Genomic DNA, 27,196 nt, shown 5'->3' with positions numbered 1-27,196 from the left:
GGAGGGAAGCCCCGCCCCTTCCCGCGGGTGGAGGGCACCCGCCTCCCATCGGAAACTGATCAATAAATTACAAAGTAGAGAAAAGGAAGGCGGAGGTCGGGGCGGGGCTTCTTCCCGCGCGCTGTCTCCCCTCTCAGTCCAGTCCACGTGGTCTGGCCCAGGCCGGGCGCTCCCCGCCGTCTGTGCAGATGGTCCAGTCCGCGGGCGGGCGGGGCGAGCTCGGGCGGCCCGGCCTCCGACGCCTCTGGCATCCCAGGGAGGTCACCTGCGACGGCGGCGGCAGTGCGCGGGGTGAGGACCCGGCGCGAAGGCCCCGCGCCCCGAGATCGCCCCGCGCCCCCACCTGAAGGCCTGCACTAGCAGGAATAGGTCCGGACCGAGACGCCGTCTGCCCGGGAACTCCCAGAAGTTTGGCCTGTAAGGAGAGAAGAGGGCGCAGCGGTTCACGCGCAGCTCCCCCCCCCCTCCATGGTCCCCGTGGCTCTGTGAGCTCAGCCCAGATACCCGCGGACGTCCCCTCCTGCCTCCACCTCGGCTTTCCTCCCTTCCCCACAGCCTGGGACTAAAACAAGGTGCCCAGGTGGCCCTGGGTGAGGTCGTTTCCCACCCTGGACAGAGGGTGTGGGATTAATCCATTCCACAGATCGTCCGGAATATGGAGCGTTCCGTTCGTCGGGGGAAGCTGGAAGGCCGAGTCGGTCCACCTCCCACCCAGGGAAGCGGACGCGCGCTCGCACTTGGGAGCACCCCACCTTCCGGCTGCAGCTTGCGGAGAGGGAGCCCCGGCGAGCCCAGGGCTCCTGCTGCAGCCGAACGGAAGTTGGGGGGCAGCATCTCAGCTGAGTCGGGGGTTACGCCTCGGAGGTCCTTCTCTCGGAACATCTTCCTCCAGGACGGGGAGCGGCTGAAGGACTTGGCGCTGTCCTAGGTATAGGTGTGGGCAGTGACTGCTCCGCCCCCGCCTTGAGCCCGCCCCTCGGGGTCTCCCCTCCCTCAGCCCCCCCACCTCCCCTGGCCCAGCCTCCAACCCCGTCTGGCAAAACCGAGTCCCACCCCTTGGGCTCCGATTTGGAGGCGCTGTTAGGGGCCCAGCCTCCAGAGCTGCGGCGGCCCCCACCTCGTCCAGCCGTCTGTCTGTGCCTAAGGAGATGAGGTTGCTGAATTCCTTCTCCAGGAGTTGTCGGGCCTGGAAAGGAGAGCGGGAGGAGGATTGCAGCGTGCGGTCTGCGAGGTGGGGGCGCCCAGCATGCTCCGGACCCAGCGGCGGCTCACCTGTGCATTCTGTGTGGGGATCTGCAGGAGCAAGGCCAGGTCGGAGTAGTCGAAGGTCTCGTCCAGGGCGAGCAGCGCCCCGTGCACCCCGCTCTCCGTGAGGTTCGTGGCGAACTCCTTCAGGCCCAGCCCGGACACCCAACCCATGACCCGCTCGTTGGACCACACCATCACGTCTGGAGGGGGAAGGGATCCTCCCAGTGGCGGGCCACTTTAGCGCCTCCCTGCCCTCGGTTCCGCTTTCCTGGCCCGCCCCCAGGCTGGCTCTACCCCTCCCCTTCGCTGGCATCACCCCTCTCTCGGCCCCACCCCCGGGGCCCAAGCTCGCTCGTCTAGTGGGCTCACCTCGGATTTGGGTCTGGCTCTCTTCCCGCCTCCGCTCCAGGTCCTTCCGGTCATAGTTGAGCCGCTTCAGGCACATGATCCCATAATGCAGACTCACCCTGTGCAGCGGGGGAAGTGGAGTCACAGAGCATCCTTCAGAGCCCCACGAGCTGCGCCTCCTGTCGGGCCCTCCCCATTGGCTCTGGTCTGGGAGAGGCTGGGAGTTCCATCCTCGCTGGAGTCGCGCCTTGGCCCTCCCAGGAGGCGGGCATTCTCAACAGGCTGCTCCTATTGGCTGCCCTTGATGGGGTTCACTAGCCAAGGCGTCGTGGACCGGAGTTTTGCCTATGGACCATCTTCTACAGAGTCGGGGGTTTCCTGACAACCCAGACTAAAGGGCCAGAGATAATCCTAGGAATTTCCCATCGCCAGCCCCACTGGTCAAGGACCGGGGCAGGGCTTCCCCACGGACTGTCCCCACTGGCCAGGCAGCCCCCACCTGTGGAAGCTGTCCACCATCTTGAGTTGGCCCCGGAGCTCCTTCTTGTTAAGGTGGTCTAACATCCGGGCATCCACCAGCGACTCCATGAAGTAGCTGCGGTACTGGGGCAGCCCCAGGCTGGGCAGCCAGTCGTTTCCCACCCACTCGTGGTTCATGTCTCCATATGCCAGGATCTGGGGCCATGGGCAGGCGAGGGAGGGGTCAGGCCCTCTGGCCCCTGCCCATGTGTGTACGAAAGGGGTACGGTGCAATCCCCCAACCCAAGATTGTTTACCCATCCCAGGGCAGGACCAGGATCAGTATCAGTCCGCTGGGGACACCCGAGGGGATCCCAAGCTGTGCCTTAGGCCTCCATTTTTTTTTTTTTTTTTTTTTGTACTAGGAATGGAACCCAGGAGTGTTCTACCTCTGAGCTACACTTCTAGTCTTTTTTTTTTTTTTTTTTATTCTTTATTTTTGAAACAGTCTCACTGGGTTGCAAAGGGCCTCACTCAGTAGCTGAGGCTGTCTGCCAACCTCAATCCTGTCTCAGTCTCCCAAATGCTGGGATTACAAGCATGCGCCACCACACCCGGCTTCCCTTAGGCCTTCTTAATGACAGAATCGACTTAGTCCGTGGTCCTGCGACCTTCGACCTTCAGAGTCACCATCACGCCACACCACGCACTGTTTGGAACTGCAGAACTTCAGGACCCATGTTAGCCCTACTGAAATCAGTGTCTGTATTTTCGCAAGATCCCCAGGTGATCTGAACTCTTCTTTTTAACGTCTATGGAACTAGGGATTGAGCACAGGGGCACTCACTGTATCACTGAACTACATCCTCAGCCCTTTTATTTATTTATTTATTTTACTTTTTGAGACTGGGTCCTGCTAAATTGCCTAAACTGGCCTCAAACTTATGATCCTCCTGCCTCAGACTCTAGAGTCGCTGGGATTACAGGAGTGAGCCACTGCGCCCACTTTGAAGCACTGGTCTAACTCTATTCCCAACTCAGTCCAACATCAGTAACCTTCCAAGTCAGGACAGTGGATTCTTCAATGTGCCTCTCCAGCCAACAAGGAACTGTCATTACTGCAATATCTTGGAAATACTAATCTACTGCTGTGTCTGGCTCAGGACAGTGTTCTGCATCAGCCCAAAGTCCTTTACTCGCTTTGGCATGAGAACATTCCTTTGCTGGAAATAAAGATCAAAGTCTAACAAAGTTACCCCACTACAGTAAAGGGGTTCATGCCTTTCCCCCTTTTCTGTGATATTGACAAATGAACCCTGTTCTATTATTATTAATTATTATTATTAATTATTTTGTGGTACTGGGATGGAACCCAGGGGCATTCTACCTCTGAGCTATACCCCCAGCCCTATTTCTTTTTCTTTTTTTTTTTTTTTGTGGTACTGGAGATGGAACCCAGGGGCTTTTATACCTCTGGGGTATACTCCTAGCCCTATTTTATACTTTATTTGGAAACAGGGTCTCATTAAGTTGCTGAGAGCCTCACTAAGTGGCTGAGGCTGGCTTTGAACCTGTGCGATCCTCCTGTCTCAGCCTCCCAAGCGCTGGGATTACAAGCGTGTGCCACCACGCCCAGCTCTTTTATTCTTTATTTTGAAACAGAGTCTCACTGAGTTGCTGAGGTTGGCCTTGAATCTGTGATCTTTCTGTCTCAGCCTCCCAAATACTGGGATTATAGGCATGCGCCACCACTACACCCGGCTCACAGTACCCCTTCTTTGTTTGTTTGTTTGTTTTTGTGGTACTAGAGATGGAGGGATGAAACTCAGGGGTATACTACCTCTGAGCTATACCCCCAGCCCTATTTCCTATTTTATTTGTATGTGTGTGTGTGTGTGTGTGTGTGTGTGTTACTGGGGATGGACCCAGGGGCATTCTACCTCCAAGATACACCCCCAGCCCTGTTTTTTATTCTTTATTTTGAAACAGGGTCTCACTGAGTTGCAAAGACTGTCTGAACCATGATCCTCCTGTCTCAGCCTCCCAAATGCTGGGATTACAAGCGTGCACCGCCATGCCTGGCTCCTATTTTATTATTTCAAAACAGGGTCTCACTAAATTGGAATGGACCTCACAAAATTGCTGAGGCTGGTCTCCAACCTGCAATCCTCCTGTCTCAGCCTCCCAAGTACTGAGATTACAAGCCTGTGCCACCACGCTCGGCCACAGTTCCCTCCTTTTGAGAACAAAACGTCACCCCTCTTCCCCACTTCTAATCCAGCCACCACCATAACCAATGCTTCCCCCTGTGCCCGGGTGAAACTGGATCAGTGCAGCGTAGCCCCCTTCCTCTGATCTCAGGGAAAACAGACTCCTCTACTAAAAGCAGGGAGCTTTGATATATGACTACAATGCACCAATTTAAAAAATTAATTAATTAAAAATAAATAAATAAAAAAAAGCAGGGAGCAGCCCCTGGAGCCCTGAAAACCCACAGCAGTAGAATGACCTGGGCACCGGCTGACCGTGGAACCTGTGAGCTGCCACATCGCCCCCATCAAGCCCCAAGGAACCAGCCCAGAGCCGAGCGCGGCGCAGCGGGGCGATGGGAGGGTCTGGCGGGCAGGGGGGCTGGGGGAGGAGGGGCGTCCATGCAGCGTGCACAGCCTTTTCATGCGCCCACGCCCGCCCCGCGCCCCTACCTGCTCCCAGCTGATCTCCTTGGGCTCCTGACCCGTTAGTGGGAAGAGGGGAGAGAAGGGGTGGGTTAAGGGGCAGGCAGAGGAGGACGGAAGGGACAGACAGACGGACAGCCCCAGGCTCGGTCCCCGCCCCCACCCCCGGGGAGGGTTAGTGCCATCCCCGCGGTCGCCATCAGGGGCACTCACGGGCTTCGTCGCGGCGGTGAGGGACTCCATCTCCTCGTGTGTCATCCATACGTTTCCTGTGGGCTGAAGGGCGAGGGGGTGTGAGGGTGAGGAGAGCAGACTCTACGTGAGGGAAGGGGGTGCTGTCAACTACGCAGGCCCCGGGGCTCTGCTTTTATGGACACCCTGCTTCTGGCTCAGGGCTCAGCTTGAGAGAGGAAAGGAGTGTGAGCATTCATTGAGGGCGTGCAAAGTGCCACGCACCCTTGTTAGAAGTTGGGCCTGGCCAGCCGCACGCTTGTAATCCCCGCGCTTGGGAGGCAGAGACAGGAGGATCGCGCAAGTTCGAAGCCAGTCTCGCTGGCTTAAGAGACCCTGTTTGCAAATAAAAATATAAAAATAGGTCTGGGAGTGTAGCCTAGAGGTAGAAGAGCTTCCAGGATCCCCAGTACCGAAAAAAAAAAAAAAAAAAAAAAAGAAAGGAAGAAAGAAAGAAAGAGAAAAAGGGAAAAAAGAAAAGAAAAAAGAATTTGGGTCTAGCAAAGTTTTTTTTGTTTTTTTTTTTTTTTTTTTTTTTGCGGTACTGGGGATGGAACCAGGGGCATTCTACCTCCGAGCTATACCCCAGTCCTATTTTCTTCTTCTTCTTCTTTTTTTTGTTTCTTTGTTTTGTTTTGTTTTGTTTTTGGTGGTACTGGGGTTCCTGGAAGCCCTTCTACCTCCAGGCTACACTTCCAGACCCATTTTTATATTTTTATTTGGAAACAGGGTCTCCTAAGCCAGCGGGCACGGCTGGCTTCAAACCTGCCCAATCCTCCTGTCTCTGCCTCCCAAGCGCAGGGATTATAAGCGTGCGCCACCACGCCCGGCTTTTTTATTCTTTATTTTGAAACAGGGTCTCACTGAGTTGCAAAGGTCCTCACTAAGTAACTGAGGCTGTCCTTAAACCGCAATCCTCCTGTCTCAGCCTCCCAAAAGCTGGGATTACAAGCATGCGCCACCACGCCCGGCTCTGGTTAAGCATTTTGCTGTGTGGCCCTGTACAAATGACACCACCTCTCTGATCTCACACAAATATTCAGAAGGAGGATTGAGAAGGAGGTGGCAGACCCAGCCACGGGACAAATGTCTGGTGGCGGGGGTGGGGTTTGTTCACATTTATTGAGTTACTGCTGCCAACAAGCCCACGAGTTAGGAATTCATACACAGACTCAAATGTTCACGCAATTCCTGGCAAGTATCAGATATGGAAAGGAACTCAACAGATGCGACCCTTATCACAGCAGGAGAGGCACAGTCAGTGTAAATATGATAAGGAAATATGAGTATATACTGACCAGGAGATGCAATTAATAATATTAACACTCCGATGTGGCTAAGGTGTGTAGTAGCCGTGGAGAACAGGCACCTGCAGAAGTAGTTTTGGAGTCTAAAAGGTGTGATGCCTTGAATACATGCAAGTACCTCAGAGACAGATGCAAACGGCAAACAGCAAGTATGGCAAAGGACCTAAGATTCCTGAGTTAGACATGGGTGCATGTAATTTTTTGTATTTTTTTCTTCTTCTTTGTACTGAGGATTGAATCCAGGGTCATTCTACTTTGAAGTTACTAACTCAGCCCTTTTTGTTATTTATTTATTTATTTATTTATTTATTTATTTATTTATTATTGTCTACCTCTGAGCTACACCCCCAGCCTTTTTTTTTTTCTTCTCCTTCTTTTTTTAGTCTTGAAACAGCATTCTGCTAGGTTGCTGAGAGTCCCGCTAAGTTGCCAAGGCTGATCTTGAACCCGCGATTCTCCTCCAGTCTCAGCCTGGAGAAGAAATACTGGGATTACAGATGTGGGCCACCATACCCAGTGTATTCTTTCTTTTAAAACAGGGTCTTCTTATAAGTTGCTGAGGCTGGCCTCAAACCTTTAATCCTTCTGTCTTAGCCTCCTAAGAACTGAGATTGCAAGCATGCCCCACCATGTCTACTGAAACTTCTCATATTAAAAAGCTGTAAGGAGCCAGACGTGGTGGTCTATGCCCGTAATCCCAGTATTTGGGAGGCTTGGACAGAAGGTTGGTTTAAGGCCAGTCTCAACAACTGAAGGAGACCCTGTCTCCAAATAAAAAATAATAGGGTTTGTGGGGTAGCTCAGAGGTAAAATGTCTCTGAATTCAATCCCTAGTACCACAAAAAAACAAAAACAAAAAACAAAAAGCTGGAAGGCGGGGGGCATGGTGGCACAAGCCAGCTTCACCAACTTAGATCCTTTCTCAAAATAAAAACCAGCCAGGCATAGCGGTGCATGCTTGTGATCCCAGTACTTGGATCAGCTTCAGCAAGTAGTGAGACTCTCATCAACCTAGTGAGACCCTATTTCAAATTTTTTTAAAAAATCGGGCTGGGAGTGTGGTTCAGAGGTAGAATGACTCTGGACTCAATCCCCAGTACCACAAAAATAAAAATAAAAAATAATAGTACCATAAAAAGAAAAACAATTGTAAGAAAAGGATAAAACATTTAGAAGGCGAACCAATGTCGTGGATGTTGTGTTGGGGAGCTGGAGGTGGGGGTGATGGGTTCGGCTGTGGGTTCAGGCCCCTTATTGGTGGTGATACCTGAGTAGAGACCTCAAAGGTGATTTTCCAGTACTGAAAAAAATCAGGCCAAGGGAACAGCAAGTGCCAAGGCGCGGGGTGAGTCGGAGGGAAGGACGCAGCAGGGTCCCCTCCAGAAGGACCAGATGCCGCACGCCCGCGGCCGCGGGTGGAGGGGGCGGGGCCTCGGGATGGCTAGCCTGGGTGGGCGGGGCCCGAGGCACTGAGCGCCGGGATTGGCCGTCGAGCCGTCACTCACCGTGCGGGAGGAGGCGGGCGCCGAGGGGGAGGTGAGAGAGACCATCTCCTGGATGGCCAGGCGGAGCTTGAGCCGGTGCAGCGGGTTGCTGATGCCGATCTCTCGCTGGATCTCCGTGTCCGACAGGTTGGCCATGATGGCACCACTCTTGACATTGGCCCGGCAGGCAGCCACGTACCAGGCGGGCATGCCTACCCACAGCTGGAGCAGAGGAGAGCGGGCCAGGGAGGAGAGAGACAGGAGGAAAGGGAGAGAGGGCGACAGATGGGAGAGGCGAGTGGGGGCGAAACAGACAAGGGAAAGTTCGCGGGAGGAGAACCAGACAGGGAGACGTGGGAGAGAAGAGAGAAGTGCCGGCACCCAAGGGGAGAGCGCGATGGGGAGGGACAGTGAGGAAGAAATGGGTGCAGAGGGAGATGGAAATACAGAAATACAGCCAGAGACGGGGAAAGAAGCAGAGAGACAGAGGCAGAATCCCGGAGACGTGGGGAGACAGAGACAATCAGAGAGAGAGGACAAGGACAGGGGCCCAGGTGGGCATGGCGGGAGGGGCAGGGGTGGAGGGGGGAGAGAAGCCGCTCTGTTGGCAGAAGCCTGTCCCCTCCAGGCCCTCGCCCTCCCACCCGCCCTGGACTGGGGCAGGATGGCTGGGTAGGCACAGCCCTCCCTTGATGGGGGGTTGTGTGGAGGTTGGAGATCTACAGTCTGGTGACTTCTGGGCTCCAATACCTCCAGCCAAGAGACCACGGTTGGCCCGTCCCAGGCAGCAAAAGGCAGGCCCTGACGGCAGGCCTCTTCTAGAAGTTCATGCCTGGCAGGGGAGAGCAGGACAGGGGCTGTCACAGGCAGAGACCCCCAGCCCTTTCCCCAGACCTCATCCTCGCAGACATGTAAAAGCACTTTATTTTACCTATTTCCTTAGGTAGTGGGGATTCAACTCAGAGGCATTCTACCTTCAAGCTACACCCTTAGCCTTATTTATCTATTTACTTATTTTTGTGGTACTGGGGATTGAACCCAGGAGCATTCTGTTTCCCAGCTATACCCCGAGCCCTATTTTTATTATTAATTTATGTATTTGTTTACTTTTTTATTTTTATTTTTGCGGGACTGGGGGTTGAACCCAGGGACATTCTACCTCCGAGCTACACCCCCAGCCCTCTTTTTTTATTCTTTATTTTGTTTTTTGTTGTTGGTGTTTTTTTTGTTGTTGTTTTTTGGGTTTTTTTTTTTTTTTTTTTTTGGTGGTACTGGTGTGGAACCCAGAGGCTTTCTACCTCCGGGCTATACTCCCAGACTTATTTTATACTTTATTTGGAAACAGGGTCTCACTAAGTTGCTGAGAGCCTCACTAAGTAGCTGAGGCTGGCTTCGAACCTGTGCGATCCTCCTGTCTCAGCCTCCCAAGAGCGGGAATTACAAGCGTGAGCCACCACGCCTGGCTTATTCTTTATTTTTAAATTGGTTCTCACTAAGTTGAGAAGAGCCTCATAAATAGCTGAGGCTGGCAACAAACCTGTGAGCCTCCTGTCTCAGCCTCCCAAGTACTGGAATTACAAGCCTGTGCCACCACGCCCAGCCATTTATTTATTTATTTATTTATTTATTTATTTATTTATTTATTTTGCAGTACTGGGGATGGAACCCAGGGGCATTCTACCTCTGAGTTACACCTCCAGCCCTAATTTTTATTATTTATTTTGAAACAGGGTCTCACTAAGTTCTTAGCAAGGAGCCTCACTAAATAGTAGCTGAGGCTGGCCATGAGCCACAATCCTCCCATCTCTGCCTCCCAAATGCTGGGATTACAAACCTGCGCCACTACGCCCAGCCTTATTTTTCATGTTGAAATAGGGTCTAGCTAGCTAGCTGGGCGTGCTGACACACACTTGTAATCCCAGCATTCAGGAGGCTGAGACTGGAGAATTGCGGTTCTCGGACAGCCTCAGCTACTTAGTGAGGCCCTCTACAAGTCAGTGAGACCCTGTTTCAAACATAAAAAGGACTAAAACATAGGGCTGGGGGTGTAGCTTGGAGGTAGAATGCCCCTTCTGTCCCCAGTACTGCAAAGAAAGAAAGAAAGAAAGAAAGAAAGAAAGAAAGAAAGAAAGAAAGAAAGAAAGAAAGAAAGGAGGGAAGGAAGGAAGGAAGGAAAAGAAATAGGGTCTTGCTAAATTCCTGAGGCTGGCCCTGAACCTACAATTCTCCTATCCAAGCCTTCCAAGTACTAGGATCACAGGTGTGCACGACAATGTACCCAGCTTAAAAGTACGTTTGATGAATGAAGAAAATGTGGCAGAAGATAAAAAAAAAAAAAATTATGCATGAAGCCAGGCACGGTGGTGCAGGCTTGTAATCCCAGTACTTGGAGGCTAAGACGGGAGGGTCGAAGGTGTGCAGCCGGCCTTAGCTGCTTAGTGAGGTCCTCCACAACTTAGGGAGATCTTATTTTATTTTTTATGGTACTGGGGTTCCTGGAAGCCCTTCTATCTCTGGGCTATACTCCCAGACCTATTTTATATTTTTATTTGGAAACAGGGTCTCTTAAGCCAGCGAGGCTGGCTTCGAACCTGCGCGATCCTCCTGTCTCTGCCTCCCAAGCGCGGGGATTACAATCGTGCGCCACCACACCCGGCAGAGATCTTATTTTAAAATAAAGAATAAGCCAGGCGTGGTGGCGCACGATTGTAATCTCCACGCTTGGAAAGGGAGTTGCAGTTCACGGACAGCCCCAGCTACTTAGTGAGGCCCGCAACTTAGTGAGACCCTGATTCAAAATAAAGAATAAAAAATAGGGCAGGGGGCGTAGCTCAGATGTAGAATGCTCTGGGTTCCATCCCCAGACCCGCAAAAAAAAAAAAAAAATAGGGCTGTGCGTGTAGCTCAGAGGTAGAATGCCCCTGGGTTCAATCCTTAGTACTGAAAAAAAAAAAATACCCATCAATCTGTGTAACTCCATCTCCCCCCAACCCCCACCTCAAAAGAGAGGAACATTAAAAACTGGGAATTCCTGGATTCTTAGGTAAGCAAATACAGGATCATGGATAGCTGCTCCCAGCATTTTAATCTCACCTGTGTCCACCACCACAGCCCTCCATACACCCACAGACACACTCACTTCCTCTTGTTCCTTCGGTCCTTGTCTCCCGGGCCCGTCAGCTTGGCTAGCCCCAGAGGGTCAGTGGCCAACGTCTCATCTGAGGGTGTTCCAGCTGGAGGCAGAGAAGATCAAGTGGGAAAGTCTCAATGGGGAGGCAGAGTCGCTCGGGCCGGGGAGTTGTGAGGCCACACGGAGTGGGTAAAAAACCAGAGAGGCACCGATGTCACCTCCCAAGCAATGAACCGGGGGAGCCATCCCATAAGAAGGGCTGGTCTTGGTAAGGTGGCAGTGGTGTGCTGGTAAATGCCTAGCAACTAGCTCCCTGGGGAGAGAAAAGGAATTCTCTGATTTGCAGTGTTTGCCAGTTTTCATGGTACAAATAATCTCACCAGGACCTCCTTCCTTTTTCCTTCCTTCCTCCCTCCCTTCCTCCCTCCCTCCCTCCCTCCCTCCCTCCCTCCCTCCCTCTCTCTCTCTCTCTCTCTATTTTCTTTGTTGTTGTTGTTGTTGTTGTTGTTGGTACTGGGGTTCCTGGAAACCCTTCTACCTCTGGGCTACACTCCCAGACCTATTTTATATATATATACTTTTTAAAATTTGGAAACAGGGTCTCTTAAACCAGCATGGCTGGCTTCTAACCTGCGCGATCCTCCTGTCTCTGCCTCCCAAGCGCGGGGATTACAAGTGTGCGCCACCATGCCCAGCTATTTTCTTATTTTTTAATGTTGAAATATGGTCTTCTTTCTCTCTTTCTCTCTATTTATTTATTTTGTATATATGTATGTATTTATTTTGTGATACTGGGGATGGGACCCAGGGGCCTTCTACCTTCAGGCTACACCCTCAGCCCTATTTTTTGTGTGTGTGTGTGGTACTGGGGATGGAACCCAGGGGCATTCTACCTCTGAGCTACACCCCCAGCCCTATATTTTTATTCTTTATTTTGAAACGGGGTCTCACTGAGTTGCAAAGGGCCTCCTCACTAAGTAGCTGAGGCTGTCCGCAAACCCTGATCCTCCTGTTTCAGCCTCCCAAATGCTGGGATTACAAGCCTGTGCCACCACGCTGGCTTTATTATTCTTATTCTTATTATTTTAATTTGGAAACAGAGTCTCACTAAATTGCTGAGGCTGGCTTCAGCCTGTGATCCTCCTGTTTCAGCCTCCCAAGTATTGGGATTACCACAATACCCAGCACAATTTTTCTTTTTCTATCCCCCCTTTTCTTTTCCTTTTCTCTTTTTTTGGTAATGAGAATGAAACATAGGGCATTCTAACTTTAGAGTACACCTCCAACCTTTTCTAAAATTTCTCTTTTTTTTCTTTTCTTTCTTTCTTTTTTTTTTTTTTTTTTTTTTGGTACTGGGGATTGAACCCAGGAGCATTCTACCTCTGAGCTACACCCCATCCCTGTTTTATTTTTATTTGGAAACAGGGTCTCCCTAAGTTGCTGAGAGCCACACTAGTTGCTGAGGCTGTCCATGAACGGTGATTCTCCTGCCTCAGCCTCCCAAATGCTGGGATTAAAAGGGTGTGTCAGGTGGCGCACGCTTGTAATCCCTGCGCTTGGGAGGCGGAGACAGGAGGATCGCGCAGGTTTGAAGCCAGCCGTGCTGGCGTAAGAGACCCTGTTTCAAAAATATAAAATAGGTCTGGGAGTGTAGCCCGGAGGAAGAAGGGCTTCCAGGAACCCCAGTACCACCAAAAAAAAAAAAAAAAAAAAAGGGTGTGTCAGCACACCCTACATTTTGTTTTTAAACAGGGTCTCATTAGGCTGCCAACAATCTTGATGTGTTGCTGAGGTTGTCCTGGAAACTGCAGTCCTCTTGTCTAAGCCTCCCAGTATTGGGATTACAGGAGTGTGCTACCACATCTGGCTCACCCTGGCCAGTTTCAAGAGACGAATGTGATGTTAGGGAACTCATAAAATTCCTGAAAGAACAGCTCTCACAAGCCAGTAGAAGCAGGCTGTAGCACACCAGCCTTTAGGATGCACCACTCTCTTTCTCTGTTTAAAAATATGGGTGAGCTGGGCATGGTGGCAGATGCTTGTAATCCCCACACTTGGGAGGCAGAGACAGGAGGATCGTACTGGTTTGAAACCAGCCGCGCTGGCTTAAGAGAACCTGTTTCCAAATTAAAAAAAAATACATTAAATAGGTCTGGGAGTGTAGCCCAGAGGTAGAAGGGTTTCCAGGAACCCCAGTACCACAAAAAAAAAAAAAAAAAGGATAAGAACTGGGCGTGGTGGCACATGTTTGTAATCCCACCACTTGGAAGACAGACAGGAGGATTGCACAGGTTCAAAGCCAGCCTCAGCTACTTAGTGAGGCTCTCGGCAACTTAGTGAGACCCTGTTTTCAAACAAAGTATTAAATAGGTCTGGGAGTATAGCACAGCGATAAAAAAAAAAAAAAAAAGCCCCTGGGTTCCACCCCCAGTTCCACAAAAAAAAAAAAAAAGAAAGGAAGCCCCTGGGTTCCTTCCCCAGTATCTCAATAAATAAATAAATAAATAAGGCCGGGCTTGGTGGTGCATACTTGTGATCCCAGCTTTCGGGAGGTGGAGACAGGAGAATGGTGGCTCAGGGCAGCCTCAGCTACTTAGTGAGGCCCTCTGTAACCTAGTGAGACAGTGTTTCAAAATAAAGAATAAAAGAATAAGGGGAGGATGGTGGTGCAAGCTTGTAATCCCAGCATTTGGAAGGCTGAGACTGGAGGATGGCGATTCACAGAGAGCCTCAGCCACTTAGTGAGGCCCTCTGTAACTTAGTGAGACCCTGTTTCAAAATAAAGAATAAAAAAAAAAAATAGGGCAGCGAGTGTAGCTCAGAGGTCAAATGCCCCTGGCTTCCATCCCCAGACCACCCCCCTGCAAAAAAAAAAAAAGAATAAAAAATAGAGCAGAGGGTGTAGCTAGGAGGTAGAATGCCGCTGGGTTCTCTCCCCAGACCTGAAAAATAAATAAATTAAAAAAATTTAAAAGACTAAAAAATAGGACCGGGGGTGTAGCTCGGAGGTAGAATGCCCTTGGGTTCCATTCCCAGTACTGCAAATAATAAATAAATACATAAATACATATATTCACTACCCGTCCAGTTACCCAGGAAGGCACCAGAAAGAACCTTTCTCTTTCCCTGCACCTGTATCTACCACTTCAAGTCCTACTCTGCCGCATTCTAAATGAACCACCAAATGAATGAAGATGGAAATGAACGTGAAGGGAAGATGAAAAGAATAAAGAAAGGGAGCGAGAGGGACAAAGAGAAGACTGATGGGGGTCCTAGTACTCACCCAGAGAAGAGCTGTCCCGGCCTGGGGGTCCCATTCGTCCCTTCTCTTTCTTGCCAAAGAGTCTGCCTATGGATGACTTGATGCTCTTCTTCTTGGGGGCTTTGTGCAGGGAATCTGGGGTGCCCTCACTAGTAAGCAGAATACAGTGAGGGCCTCCTGGGATGTCCTCCCCCTCCAAGTCCTTGTACGCTCCCGCCTCATCCTCCCAAGCATGCTCCTCCCGTTCCCATCCTTGTCCCTACTGACCTTCCCCGTGGAGGCCCCCCATCCTCCAGGGACCCGGCCTGCAGCGCCAAGGCCTGGGTCATTCTTTCAAGACGGGCGGAGCGGGGAGTGGGTGGCGGAGTGTCTCCTGGGATGGCTGGCCCCTCCCCTCGGGGAGCCCCAGCTTCTTCCTTGGGGACATGATTCTGGGGATAGGGAGGGACATAGATGCTGGATTAAGTAGAAGGGGTCATGTTAGAGGCTCCCTATAAATTGGGATGTCTGCCAGCAGGTGCCTTAGGTGGCCCTGGTTCGGGGCACTGTATCTCAAGGTAGCCTCGGTTATAGGAGACAGGAAGGCAATGATCAGAGTTCCCCTGGAGCTTGCCAAACTCATATTTATGGTATTATATTTGCTTTTGGTACCAAGAATGGGAAATGCTTAGCCTCAAAGAAAGGTAATTAGTTATAGATCCTGAAAACATAATAAGAAAACATAATAAAGCTCATATCACTTTGCCTCCCTCAAAGATCAATTTTTTGTGTGTGTGGTGCTGGGGATTGAAATTAGGGGCATTCTACCTCCAAATCACAGCCCCCCAGCCCAATTTTTATTCTTTATTTTGACACAGAGTCTCACTAAATTGCGGAGGGCCTCACTAAGTAGCTGAGGCTGGCTGCAAATTGAGATCCTCCCATCTCAGCCTCCCAAGTACTAGGATTACAAGTGTGCACCACCACACCCAGCTCAAAGGTCAATTCTGAGTACCAAATTGTAATTCTAAAGTGTATGTTTAGTCGCAAAAACTTTGTGTGTGTGTGTGTGTGTGTGGTACTGGGGATTGAACCAGGGGCATTCAACCTCTGAGCTACATCCCTAGCTAGGGAAACATTTTCTTAAAAAAATGTCCTATCTGGGGCAGAATGTTCCTTGCTTCAATCCCTAGTACCAATACATACATACATACATACATACATACATACATATATACATAATAAAATAGGCCCAGGGATACAGCAGTAGCAGTCAAGGTGGCACATGCCTATAGCCCCACCTACTCAGGAGGCCGAGGTAGGGTGATGACTGGAGCTTGAAGTCAGCCAGAACCACGTGGCAAGATCCCACCCATCTCAACAAACACATCCTATGCTGAAACTTGGTGCATAGGACAAGTAGACCATGTCTGACTAGAATGAACTCACTAACTTGGCCTCTCCTTTGTCCTTTGAGTGGGGGGTTTGAGAGAAAGCTAAGGATATTTCTGGAAACCACAGGTGTAAGGGGTTATTGCAGCTATTTGTTGGGAGGCCCTGTTTCTGACCTCTCCTCATCCTCCCGCCAGGCTGGGGGGTCCAGGAACACTCACAGTCTTGTCGGTGCCCTCCCGGGCAGGGCTGGGCGGAGCCAGACGAGGTGTTGAGTGGCCAGAGCTGGGAGGGGAGGGGCTGGCAAGGGTGGAGGTGGTCAGGGACGGGGGCAGGGAGCAGCTGCTCCGGTAGCGGCCCAGCGAGTCCAGGCCGGAGCTGGACACCCGGCTCTCCAGCTCTTCTGCTCTCTGTTCTGTTGTCTCCTTCTCCTCTTGGATTAACCTGGGGAGGGAAGCAGGGGAGACGGGGTACCTGGCTGAGAGGGAGAGGAGGTCTAAGGATCACAATAGGCCAGAAAGGATTGTGAGGCAGGGGGACTCTGGGGAAGGCCCAAGCAAGTCAGGGGGTTTGGTGGATTCATGATGGCCCCATAGATTCAAGGGGAGCCAGGGAGCTCTGACAGTCTCCGGAAGCCAAGGAGGGATTAGTTCTGTCAGGGAGATCAGGATCTGCATTGGGGTGGCCTTGATAACCAAGTAGTTGTGTCGAATTATAGAAAGATGGCCATGAGCCTGGTATGGTGGTGCAGGCTTGCAATTTCAGCACTTGGGAGGCTGAGACAGGAGGATCACAGGTTCGTGGACAGCCTCAAACAATACATAGTGAGGCACTTTGCAACTCAGTGAGACGCTGTTTCAAAATAAAGAATTAAAAAAAAATAGGCGCACACTTGTAATCCCAATTCCAGCATTTGAGAGGCTGAGACAGAAGGATCATGGTTTGGTCACATAGCCTCAGCTACTTAGTAAAGCTGTTTGCAACTCAGTGAGACCCTGTTTCAAAATAAAGAATAAAAAATAGGGCTGGGGGTGTAGCTCGGAGGTAGAATGCCCCTGGGTTCAATCTCTAGTACTGCAAATAGATAGATAAATAAATAAATAAATAAATAAATAAATAGGGCTGGGAGTGTATCTCAGAGAGATAGAATGCCCTGGGGTTCCATCCCCAATACCAAAAAAAAAAAAAAAATCTTGGATTCTTGGTGTTTCAGATTGGGTCTTGTGTCGAGATTTTTGGGGTCCTGGAAGACTCTGGTAATTGGTTATGTGAAGCCATAAGATCCATGGTGCACTGGAAGATTCTTGATGTGCTGAGTTGAGTTTTGGGTATTTGAGGGTGCAGCCATTGAGATCTGTGGAAGCTGTGACTCCTGGCTGAGGGCTATATAAGCATCTGTCATATGGAGGCCTTCTGGGTGTGGGGGGTAACAGACACCAGAGGAAGTGCCGGCTGGGACAGGTCCTTGAGGATGGTGGAAAGTGGCTGGGCTCAGGCCTTCAGCCAAGGGTCCAGGAGCCGGAGGGGCCTGGCCAGTACTCACTTGATCTCCTTGTTGATAGCCTCCAGCTGTTCCTGAAGCATGATGGCCAGCGTCTGCACATCGGCCTGCCCACTGGGGGACAACAGCTCTGCCCCGAACATCCCCTCCGCTTCCTCCTCGTCAGAGCCATCCAGCTCCCCAGGGAACGGGGGTGGGATAGACCCTGCAGGGGCAGACCGCTCCCAATCCTATCTCTGTGTGGGAACAGAGGGACACCAGGTAGATGGGGCCAAGGCTGGCACAGGGTCCTCACTCACGGGTCCTGGCCTTGCCCACCCACCCTGACCCTGTCCACACACCCTGCCCAGCCCAGCCCAGCCCATACTCTTTTCTAGGTCCTTTTTTTTTTTTTTGCAGTACTGGGATGGAACCCAGGGACATTCAACCTCTGAGCTATACCCCCAGCCCTATCTTTTATTCTTTATTTTGAAACAGGGTCTCCCTGAGTTACAAAGGGCCTCACTAAGTAGCTGAGGCTGTCGCTGAGACTGTCTGCAAACCGCGATCCTCCGGTCTCAGCCCCTGGAATGCTGGAATTACAAACATGAGCTACCACGACCGGCAGCCCTTTTTATTTTACTATTTAGAAACAGGGTCTCATGCCGGGCATGGTAGCGCACGCTTATAATCCCTGCACTTGGGAGGTGGAGACAGGAGGATCGTGCAGGTTCGAAGCCAGCCTTGCTGGCTTAAGAGACCCTTTTTCCAAATAAAAATATAAAAAATAGGTTTCTGGGAGTGTAGCCCGGAGGTAGAAGGGTTTCCAGGAACCCCAGTACCACCAAAAAAAAAAAAAAAAAAAGAAAAAAAAGAAAGAAAGAAAGAAAGAAAGAAAGAAAGAAAGAAAGAAAGAAAGAAAAAAAGAAACAGGGTCTCATTAGGCTGATGAGACTCTCACTACTTGCTGAGGCTGTCCTTGAATCTGCCATCCTCCTGTCTCAGCCTCCCAAGAACTTAGATTACAAGGGTGCACCACCTCACCTGGCTTATATTAAAATAATTTGTTTAGCCAGGCACGGTGGCACACGCTTGCAATCCTAGCATTTGGGAGGCCGAGACAGGAGGATTGTGGTTTGCAGACAGCCTCAGCTGCTTAGTGAGGCCCTTTGCAACTCAGTGAGACCCAGTTTCAAAATAAAGAATAAAAAATAGGGCTGGAGGTGTAGCTCAGAGGTAGAATGCCCCTGGGTTCCATCCCCAGTACTGCAAAAAAAAAAAAAAAAAAGAATAATAAAAGACTTTGTGGGGGAGGGGCATACTGGGGATGGAACCCAGGGCCTTGTGCATACCAGGCAAATGCTCTACCACTGAGCTACATCTCCACCATTTTTATTTTACTTTACTATCTTTTGTGGTACTGGGGTTTGAATCCAGGGGCATTCTACCTCTGAGCTATACCCCCAGCCCTATTTTCTTTTTTTTTTCTTTTCTTTTTTCCTTTTTTTGCAGGTCTGGGGATGGAACCCAGGGGCATTTGACCTCCGAGCTACACCCCCTGCCCTATTTTTTATTCCTTATTTTGAAACAGGGTCTCACTGAGTTGCAGAGGACCTCACTACATAGCTGAGGCTGGCCACAAACCCTATCCTCCTGTCTCAGCCTCCCAGATGCTGGGATCACAAGCGTGCGCCACCATGCCCGGCTTATATCTTATTTTTTATGTAGAATCAGGTCTCACTAAATTGCTGGCAACTTCGTTTAAGTTGCTGAGACTGGCCTTGAACCTGCGATCCTCCCATCTTAGCCTCCCAAGTGCTGGGGACTGGATTCTGCACCCTTGCCTCCATCCAGCCGTGACTCTCAGGTGCTTACCAGGTAGTACAATATCCACAGGAGGGACCCACAGGCAGTGAGGATGACAGAGGTGCCAGGGTGGGAGGCGTGCGGAGGAGAAAAGACAGGTGAGTCCAGGAGATGCTGCCTCTCACTCAGCCTCCTCCCTGAGCCCTGCCGACTGGGCTCCATCCCCGCCGCTGCTCGCCCAAGCCCTTCAGTGGAAGCCCCAGAGGTGGCTGCTGACCTTAGAGGGCTCATCCTTGACCCCCGACCAGCGGCCCCTCTTGCTGGCCCGGCCACTCCCAGCCCCATAAGGATCCAGGGGGGTACCAGAAGGCAACGTGGGTGCCTGGGAGTAACGGAGCTCCAGGGCACTGCCAGGGAGAGACCTGTGGGTGGGGGAAGGCGGTCAGGGATCCATGGGTCAGGAAGAGGAAGAGAGGTCAGGGGTCACAAGGACAAATGAGTGGGGGGTAAAAAATAAGAGGATGAGTGGAAGTCTCAGGAGGACGGGGGTGGGATCAGGAGGGTGAGTCGACCAGAGTGGATCCCTGGGCAGAGGAGGGGCAAGGAGGGCCACTGTCACCTGGAATAGGAGGACGGTGGCCTCCCCCGCAGCTGGTCGATTTCCATCTGCATCCGTTCCATTTCAGCTAAAAGCTGCTCCTGAGGGGAGGGGATTGGAGGTGTCAGGTCACCCTGAGTCATGGGCATGGATGTGGCTTGGGACAAGTTGGGAGAGGGGTTTAAGAAAGGGACCTGTTGGGAGCCAGGCTTATTAAGCATATTGTAATTCAGTACTTGGGAGGCTGAGACAGGAGGATCACAGGTTTGAGACCAGCTTCAGCTACTTGATGAGATCCTCCACAACTTAGTTTTTCAAAATAAAGGATAAAAACTAGGGCTGGCTGGGCGTGGTGGCGCACGCTTGTAATCCCCGCGCTTGGGAGACGGAGACAGGAGGATCGTGCTGGTTCAGAGCCAGCCTCGCTGGCTTAAGAGACCCTGTTTCAAAATTTAAAAAATGTAAAATAGGTCTGGGAGTGTAGCCCAGAGATAGAAGGGTTTCCAGGAACCCCAGTACCACCAAAAAAAAAAAAAAAAAAACAAAAACAAAACAAAAACAAAAACAAAAAAAACTAGGGCTGGGGGTATAGCTTGGAGGTAAAATGCCCCTGGGTTCAATCCCCAGTACTACAAAATGAAAGAAAAGAAAGAAAGAAAGAAAGAAAGACAGAAACTTATCCAGGGGTAGGAGCATATGCCAGTAATCCTAGTACTTGGGAGGCTGAGACAGGAGGATTCTAGGTTTGAGACTAGCCTCAGAAACATAGCAAGACTCTCAGTAGCCTAGCAAAACCCTGTTTACTGTTGGCAAACAAAAAATAAAAAGGACTGAGGATGTAGCTCACAGGTAGACTGCCCCTGCATTCAATCTCCAGTTCCAAAAGAAGAGGAGGAGGAGGAAGGAGGAGGAGGAGGAGGAGGAGGAGGAGGAGGAGGAGGAGGAGGAGGAGGAAGGGGAGAGAGCGCAGAGCCGGGCAGTCTGGCACCTGCCCTTCCCCTGCCCCACCGCCCTCCTCCCACCCGAGGCCCCACCTTATTAAGCAGCAGCTCATCCTGCAGCTTCTTCATGTTGGCGATCTCCTCACTGAGTGAATTCTATGGGGACAGAGGTCAAGTGATGACTAGGGACCCAATTAAGATCCCCAAGGGGCCACCAGTGCAGAGACAGGCCTGGGGGACCCGGAGGAATGGGGTGCTGGCAAACGCGGGGGAGGGAGGGTTTGGAGCCAAGGATGCACGTAGGGAGAGGAGTCCTCGGGTCTGTGTAATGGAGAGGATTCAGGGTTTGAGGGTCTTGACTGCTGGACCTTTCGAAAGCAGAACACAGGGTATGGATACCCTTTGAATTCAGGCTTGGAATGTTTACACGAAGTGAAAAGCTTCTCAGCAACAGAGCAGAGACTGTCGATTTCGGGAAGCCCAAGCTTAGGGGCATCTCAGACAACCGACCAGGCGAACCACGTGGGCCCCGGAGCGGGAGTCTGCGGCTGGGGTGTACCTTCTCCTCCAGGGCCCCCATGCGCTCCTTGAGGTGCAGCTGCAACCGCTCGTTGGACTCGCTCAGCAGCTTGTCCACTGTCTCGGACAGCCGCTTGTTGTGGTCGTCGTTCATCTTCTCCCGCTGCCTGGCCTGCCCGGAGCAGAGCGGGGCGTGGCGCTCAGCGGGCCCCGCCCCCAGCCTCAGAGCTCCGCCCTCCCGGGCGCAGCCCGCTCACCCGCTGCAGCTCCTGGTTCTTCTCCTCCAACTGGGCCTCCAGCTGTCGAAGCCGCTCCTCGAAATTCCCGTGACGCTCCTCGGCCTGGTGGACAGAACCCACGGCCTCTGACTCTACCCCCAGCCCGCCCATCCAGCCAGGGTCCCGTCCCGCAGGGCCCCACCGCGAGCTCCAGGCCCCTGCCCTGCCCCAGGGTCTCAGGCCCAGGCCCTGTCTCCTTTCTCAGGACCTGTTCCATCCCTCTCAAGTTCCAGGCCACTCCACCTGTTTATTTGTTTTTGTTTGTGTTTTTGTGGCACTGGGGATGGAACCCAGGAACATTCTACCACAGAGCTACACTCCCAGCCCTGTTTTTTATTCTTTTGTTTTGTTTTGTTTTGGTGGTACTGGGATTCCTGGAAGCCCTTCTACCTCCAGGCTACATTCCCAGACCTATTTTATATTTTTGAAACAGGGTCTCTTACGCCAGCGCGGCTGCGCGATCCTCCTGTCTCCGCCTCCCAGGCGCAGGGATTACAAGCGTGTGCCACCACGCCCGGCGTCTGTTTTTTATTCTTTATGTTTTTGTTTTTGCAGTACTGCGGGTGGAACCCAGGGGCCTTCTCCGGGCTACACTCCCAGACCTAGTTTATATTTTTATTTAAACCAGCGCGGCTGGCTTCGAACCTGCGCGCTTCTCCTGTCTCCGCCTCCCAAGTGCGGGGATTACAAGGGTGCGCCACCACGCCAGGCCTTTTAAACAGACCCCCTCCTCTCCTAGCCCCGCCCCTGCTCCCCGAGTCCAGGCCTCCCCCAGTGCCCTGACCCAAACCTCCCCTCACCTTGTTGAGCGCGGCCACGCGCTGGGCCAGCTGCGCCTCTATCTCAGGCAAGGTCTCGGCTTTCTGCAGCGTCTGCTGCAGCTTCTGTTTGGCATCGTCCAGCCACTCGGCCAGCTGACGGCTCTTCTCTTCACTCTGGGTCGGAGAAGCAGAGGGAGCAGAAGGGCTAGGTCACAAGGGCCGCGGCCCTCCATCGCCCCGCTCCAGGTGTGCCCCCACCTGCCGGTACAGCGACTCCTTGCTAGCCAGCTCGTTCTCCAGCTTGTCGTTGGCGTCGTGCAGAGACGTGGCCTCCCGCTGGGCGCTCAGATACCGCTTCTCCAGGGTGGTGATGCGCTCCTCCATATCCTCCCGCTGAGCCAGCGCCTGCAGCGAGCGCCAAGGGTCACATGGACCACAGCTCCCAGAAGCCCCCGAGGTAGTCTAGGCTTAGAACCCCAGGCAAGGCACCCCAGGGTTTCCTGGGAAATAAAGTCCCCTGACTCTTGGCGCTATCAGGATGAGGACACCCTAAGTTCCCTGCCATTTGAGAGTTAAAATCGTGGTACCAAGCCTTCTATAGCTGCTTTTTTATTTTTTTAACTGGGGATCCCAGGGACATTCTACCTCTGAGGTACACTCCCCTTCCTTTTTATTTTTTATTTTGAAACAGGGGTTTGCTAAATTGCTGAGGATGACTTTAAACCTGCAATCCTCAGAGGCTGCCTCAGTCTCTCATGTGCTGGAATTACAGATGTATGCCACCCATAGCTTCTAAGGCAGTTCTGACGTAGACCCTCCCCTAATGATAACTGAAGACTTTGTGTGTGTGTGTGTGTGTGTGTGTGTGTGTGTGTGTGTGTACATGCATGCGCGTGTGCACACAGGCCCGCGTTACTAGGGATTGAACCCAGGAACGTTCTACCTCTGAGCTACATGCCAGTCCTAATTTATCTTTATTTTGAAACTGGGTTTCACTAGGTTAATGAGAGTATCCCTAATTACTGAGGCTCCTCAAACCTGCCATCCTTCTGTCTCAGCCTTCCAAGTACTGGGATTACAGGTGTGTACCAAGATGCCCAGCTAATGCAATATAAGCAAAAAATTTCTAGGGGGTGGAACCCATGAGCATTCTACTTCTGAGCTACACCTCCAGATACCGGGGTACCTGGAAGCCTTTCTACCTCCAAGCTACAATCCCAGACCTATTTTATACTTTTTAATTTTTGAAAACAGGGTCTCTTAAGCCAGCACGGCTGGCTTCGAACCTGTGCCATCCTCCTGTCTCCGCCTCCCAAGCACGGGGATTACAAGCGTGCGCCACCATGCCCGGCGTCAGCCCTACTTTTTATTCTCTATTTTGAAACAAGGTCTCACTGAGTTGCAGAGGGCCTAAGTAGCTGAGGCCTTGAACCTTTGGTCCTCCTGTCTCAGCCTCCCAAGTACTGGGATTACAAGTGTGCTCCACTGTGCCTGGCTGATGCTAAGCTTCTAATAAGCGTCATAAGCCCTATTTTTTTTTTTTTTCAGGCGATGAAACCGAAGGTCAGAGAGGTGGTGAGTCCACACAGGGGACTGAATCCAGGTTCCACCATTCATGAGCTCAGTTACTTTGGACAAATGTAAGGGTGAGGGGAGTAACAGACGGCAGCCCGCCCGGGGCTCCCACCTCACCTCCTTGAGGTCGCGCTGCAGCTTGGAGTTGGCTTCTTCGGCCTTACCCAGCTCGCGGTGGGCGGTGCCCAGCTCCTCCTCCAGCTGGCTCATCTGACGGCACAACACCGCCAGGCGCTCCCGCAGCTGGCACACCTCCGCACGCTGCCGCTCCAGGGCCTCCTCCAGCTCTGCTGTGCGCCGGTTGGAGTCCCCACCGGGACCCAGGCCATTGGCGAGGGTCTGGAGTGGGAGAGGAAAGGACAGAACCCAGAAGGGGAGCGCAGAGACGACAGAGAAGGAACGCAAGAGGAAAGTCGGTCAGCTAGCTGAGGTGTGTGTGTGGACGATCAAAGATCCGTAGGGATTCTGCTGGTCAGCGTTCACAAGGGTCACTGGTGGTCTTAGAAGTTAGCTAAGGTGATCTGAACCAGAGCTCAAAAGCTGGCAAGGGTTTTAGGGGCTCAAATGTCCTCGGGCTAGTGAGTATCGTAACAAACATTAAGATCACCATCACGAAGGGGGGGAGTTGAGTGGAGGTCACAGGGAAGGGACTGCCACCTCTTACCTGCCCTTCTCCATCCTTGCCCGGCTCTTCCAGGCCCGACCTCCGCCTAGACAGCTGGTCCCGAAGGCTCAGGGTCTGGAAGAGTGAAAGGGGGATCAGGCCAAAGGTGCTCCTGGGACCCCAGCTTGACTTTTAAGGGAAGATTGAGGTTTTCTCTTTAGCCCCTCCTTTCCCAATCCAACCATTTTCTCCTCAGTCCTAGCCTGAGCCCCAGCCCAGGTTTTTCCTTCCTCTCACTTTCAGTCACTGGGAGAGTCTACGCTTGGCCCCGCCCAATGAGTGGCTCCCTAGGAATCCCATTGGTTTCTTTTTCATGGTCCAAACCCATTGGTTCTCTGCCTTTGGATCCTGCCCAATCAGCTTGGCATATTGATAGTCCCTTAGATCCGCCCCAGGGAGGCAACAGTCCCTTAGATCCACTCCCACCTCCTGATTGCTCAGCTCCAGCTCCTCCTCCAGCACTGCCACTCGCTCCAGAGCCATCCGCAGCCGCTCCCGGACCTGGGGATGGGGATGAGAGGACTGCGATGAGATGGAGACCAGACCCAATCTGGGAGAGCTGACCCTGGCCCAGAACACTCCGCGACAGTTCTGATAGGGCAATGTACGGATTCATCTCCCTTTAGTGGACGTCTGGCTCCACTCAGGTACCAGGCAGCCTTTCATACTGGTAGCTCCCACACTGCTCCGTTTTTCTATTATCAATCACTATTAGCCAGTTATATCTAACCCTTTAGATGTCCCAGTTCATTACAGTAAACATTCTTCCTGAGCCTGGCGTGATGGCGCATGCTTGTAATTTAGCGCTTGGGAGGCTGAGACAGGAGTATGGCGCAGGTTCGAAGCCAGCCTCAGCTACTTAGTGAGGCTCTCAGCAACTTAGTGAGACCCTGTTTCCAAATAAAGTCTAAAATAGGTCTGCGAGTATAGTCCAGAGGTAGAAAAGGCCCTGGGTTCCACCCCTAGCACCTCAAAAAATAAAATAAAATAAAATAAAAACATTCTTCCCACTTAGGACATCCTCAACCAAGCACAGTCAGAATCTATCCAATTCAGGGCATCTCCTATCAACCCGGGCGGGGGGATTCTGTGGCATTCTGTGTTTGTTTGTTTGTTTGTTTGTTTGTTGTATAGGAGATGGTACCAGGGGCCTTCTATCTCTGGGCTATACCTTTAGCCTTATAACCCTATTTTATTTTTTTATTTGGAAACAGTGTCTCACTATTGCTAAGAGCCTCATTAAGTTGATGAGGCTGACATCAAACCTGCAAGATCTTCCTGTCTCAGCCTCCCAAGTACTGGGATTACAGTTGTGCTGCCACAATGCCTGCTATTGTTATTTTGTTTTGTTTTGTTTTTGTGGTACTGGGGTGGAACCCAGAGGCTTTCTACCTCCGGGCTATGCTCCCAGACCTATTTTCTATTTTATTTGGAAACAGGGTCTCACTAAGTTGCTGAGAGCCTCACTCAGTAGCTGAGGCTGGCTTTGAACTTGTGTGATCCTCCTGTCTCAGCCTCCCAAGCACTGGGATTACAAGCGTGGGCCACCACTCTCCGCTTATTTATTTTGAAACAGTGTCTCATTACTTGGGAAGGCTCTGGTTAAGATGCCAAGGCTGGCCTCAAACTGCAGTCTTCCTGTTTTAGCCTGCCAAATATTACAGATGTGTACCAATGCGCCCAGCAGAAGGGTCTTTGTTCTTCATCCTGGTTCTCCCAATTCTCATACCTTTTCATCCAGGGCCTTGTGGTGCTCGAAGAGGGATTTCAGAGCCTTGAGCACCTCCACCTCAGAGGACACCCCGCCCGGGGACTGGGCCTGGCGCTTCACCACGGTCATGCGCAGGGACCTTTCGTGCCTGGACACCAGGCACTCCAGGTGTTCCAGGAGGAGCTGCAGGGTAGGACACCCAGTCAAAGAGGCAAGGGGACCAGGAGAGGGTCGAGAGAGGAGATGGAGTGTGTGTGGGGGACACATGGAGAAAGAGATGGAGCCAAGTAAAAGAGAGAGAGAGCAGTAGAGTCAGGAAACGAACACTGCAAGTAGAGAGAATAGTATGGAGATCAGGGAGAGGTGTCGGGGAAGGAGTGGGACCGGAGGAAGAGACCGGCCAGGAGGTGGGAGCAGAAAAAACGGGGCTTGGGGAGGGAGGTGGGTCAGGCAACACCCACTGAGGCCCAGCGCTCAGCACTGCTCACCCGCGTGTTGTTCCGCTCCGCCTTTAGCTCTGCTATTTCTTCTTCCCTCTCTAGCAGCTGCTCCCGACATAAGTTCAGCTCCTTTGTCAGAGCCGCAAACTCCTGTCCAGATGTGGGCAGAATCAGGACAATCCGATCAATTATTTCACATTGATCCCTTAAGCCGGGCGTGGTGGCGCACGCTTGTAATCTCCGCGCTTGGGAGGCTGAGACAGGAGGATCACACAGGTTCGAAGCCAGCCTCAGCTACTGAGTGAGGCTCTCAGCAACTTGGTGAGACCATTTCCAAATAAAATATAAAATAGGTCTGGGAGTATAGCCAGCAGGTAGAAACGCCCCTGGGTTCCACCCGCAGTACCACACACACAAAAAATTGATCCCTCCTTCCCTGGGAGCTTGGAGGCCACGCCCCTCCTGCCTAAGTCCGGCCTCTTCTTGCAGTTCAAGCCCCGCCCACGCACCCCGAGCTCCGCCCTCCAGAGGCCCCACCCCTCATAAGCACCCACCGCCGAGGCCCCGCCTCCCGAAGACCCCGCCCCTGGCCCCGCCCCGCCCGAGGCCCCGCCTCCTCCGGGCCCGCCCTGGCCGAGGCCCCGCCCCGGGCCCGGCCCCGCCCAGACCTGGGGCAGCGCGATGCTGAGCTGGCGCTGCAGCGAGTCCTTCTCGTGGCCGAGCTCGCGCAGCCGCAGCTGGGCCGTGGCCAGCCCGTCCTGCGCCTCGCGCAGCGTCTCCAGCAGGCGCTCGCGCTCCGTGAGCATCGTGACCATGAGGCGCTCCAGCTCGCCGCCAGCCTCGTCCGGGCCCAGCGCCGAGCCCCGCCGGCCATCCTCGCTGATGGTGGGCATCACCTCGCACATCAT

General features: G+C 52.2%; 1 protein-coding gene across 1 annotated transcript; it reads right to left on the bottom strand.

Annotated features, from left to right (window-relative positions):
- Positions 1–356: 356 nt before the first annotated feature.
- PPFIA3 (PTPRF interacting protein alpha 3) lies at positions 357–27,196 on the bottom strand (the record flags this gene model as incomplete). The annotated part of the gene is made up of 28 exons (XM_080702879.1): positions 357–415; positions 753–924; positions 1,118–1,186; positions 1,273–1,448; positions 1,618–1,715; positions 2,096–2,271; positions 4,758–4,784; positions 4,944–5,006; positions 7,774–7,974; positions 8,503–8,584; positions 10,892–10,985; positions 14,166–14,293; positions 14,412–14,575; positions 15,737–15,959; positions 17,059–17,246; positions 19,079–19,223; positions 19,421–19,500; positions 20,434–20,496; positions 20,900–21,031; positions 21,117–21,200; positions 21,938–22,072; positions 22,157–22,303; positions 23,591–23,812; positions 24,138–24,212; positions 24,564–24,638; positions 25,867–26,031; positions 26,337–26,438; positions 26,957–27,196. 28 exons carry the CDS (start codon positions 27,194–27,196, stop codon positions 357–359), a joined length of 3,585 nt encoding a protein of 1,194 aa, XP_080559005.1.

This window comes from Muscardinus avellanarius (assembly GCF_963383645.1).
Source record: "Muscardinus avellanarius genome assembly, chromosome: 10".
NCBI classification, from domain to species: domain Eukaryota; kingdom Metazoa; phylum Chordata; class Mammalia; order Rodentia; family Gliridae; genus Muscardinus; species Muscardinus avellanarius.
This window is presented reverse-complemented; position numbering and strand designations above follow the sequence as displayed.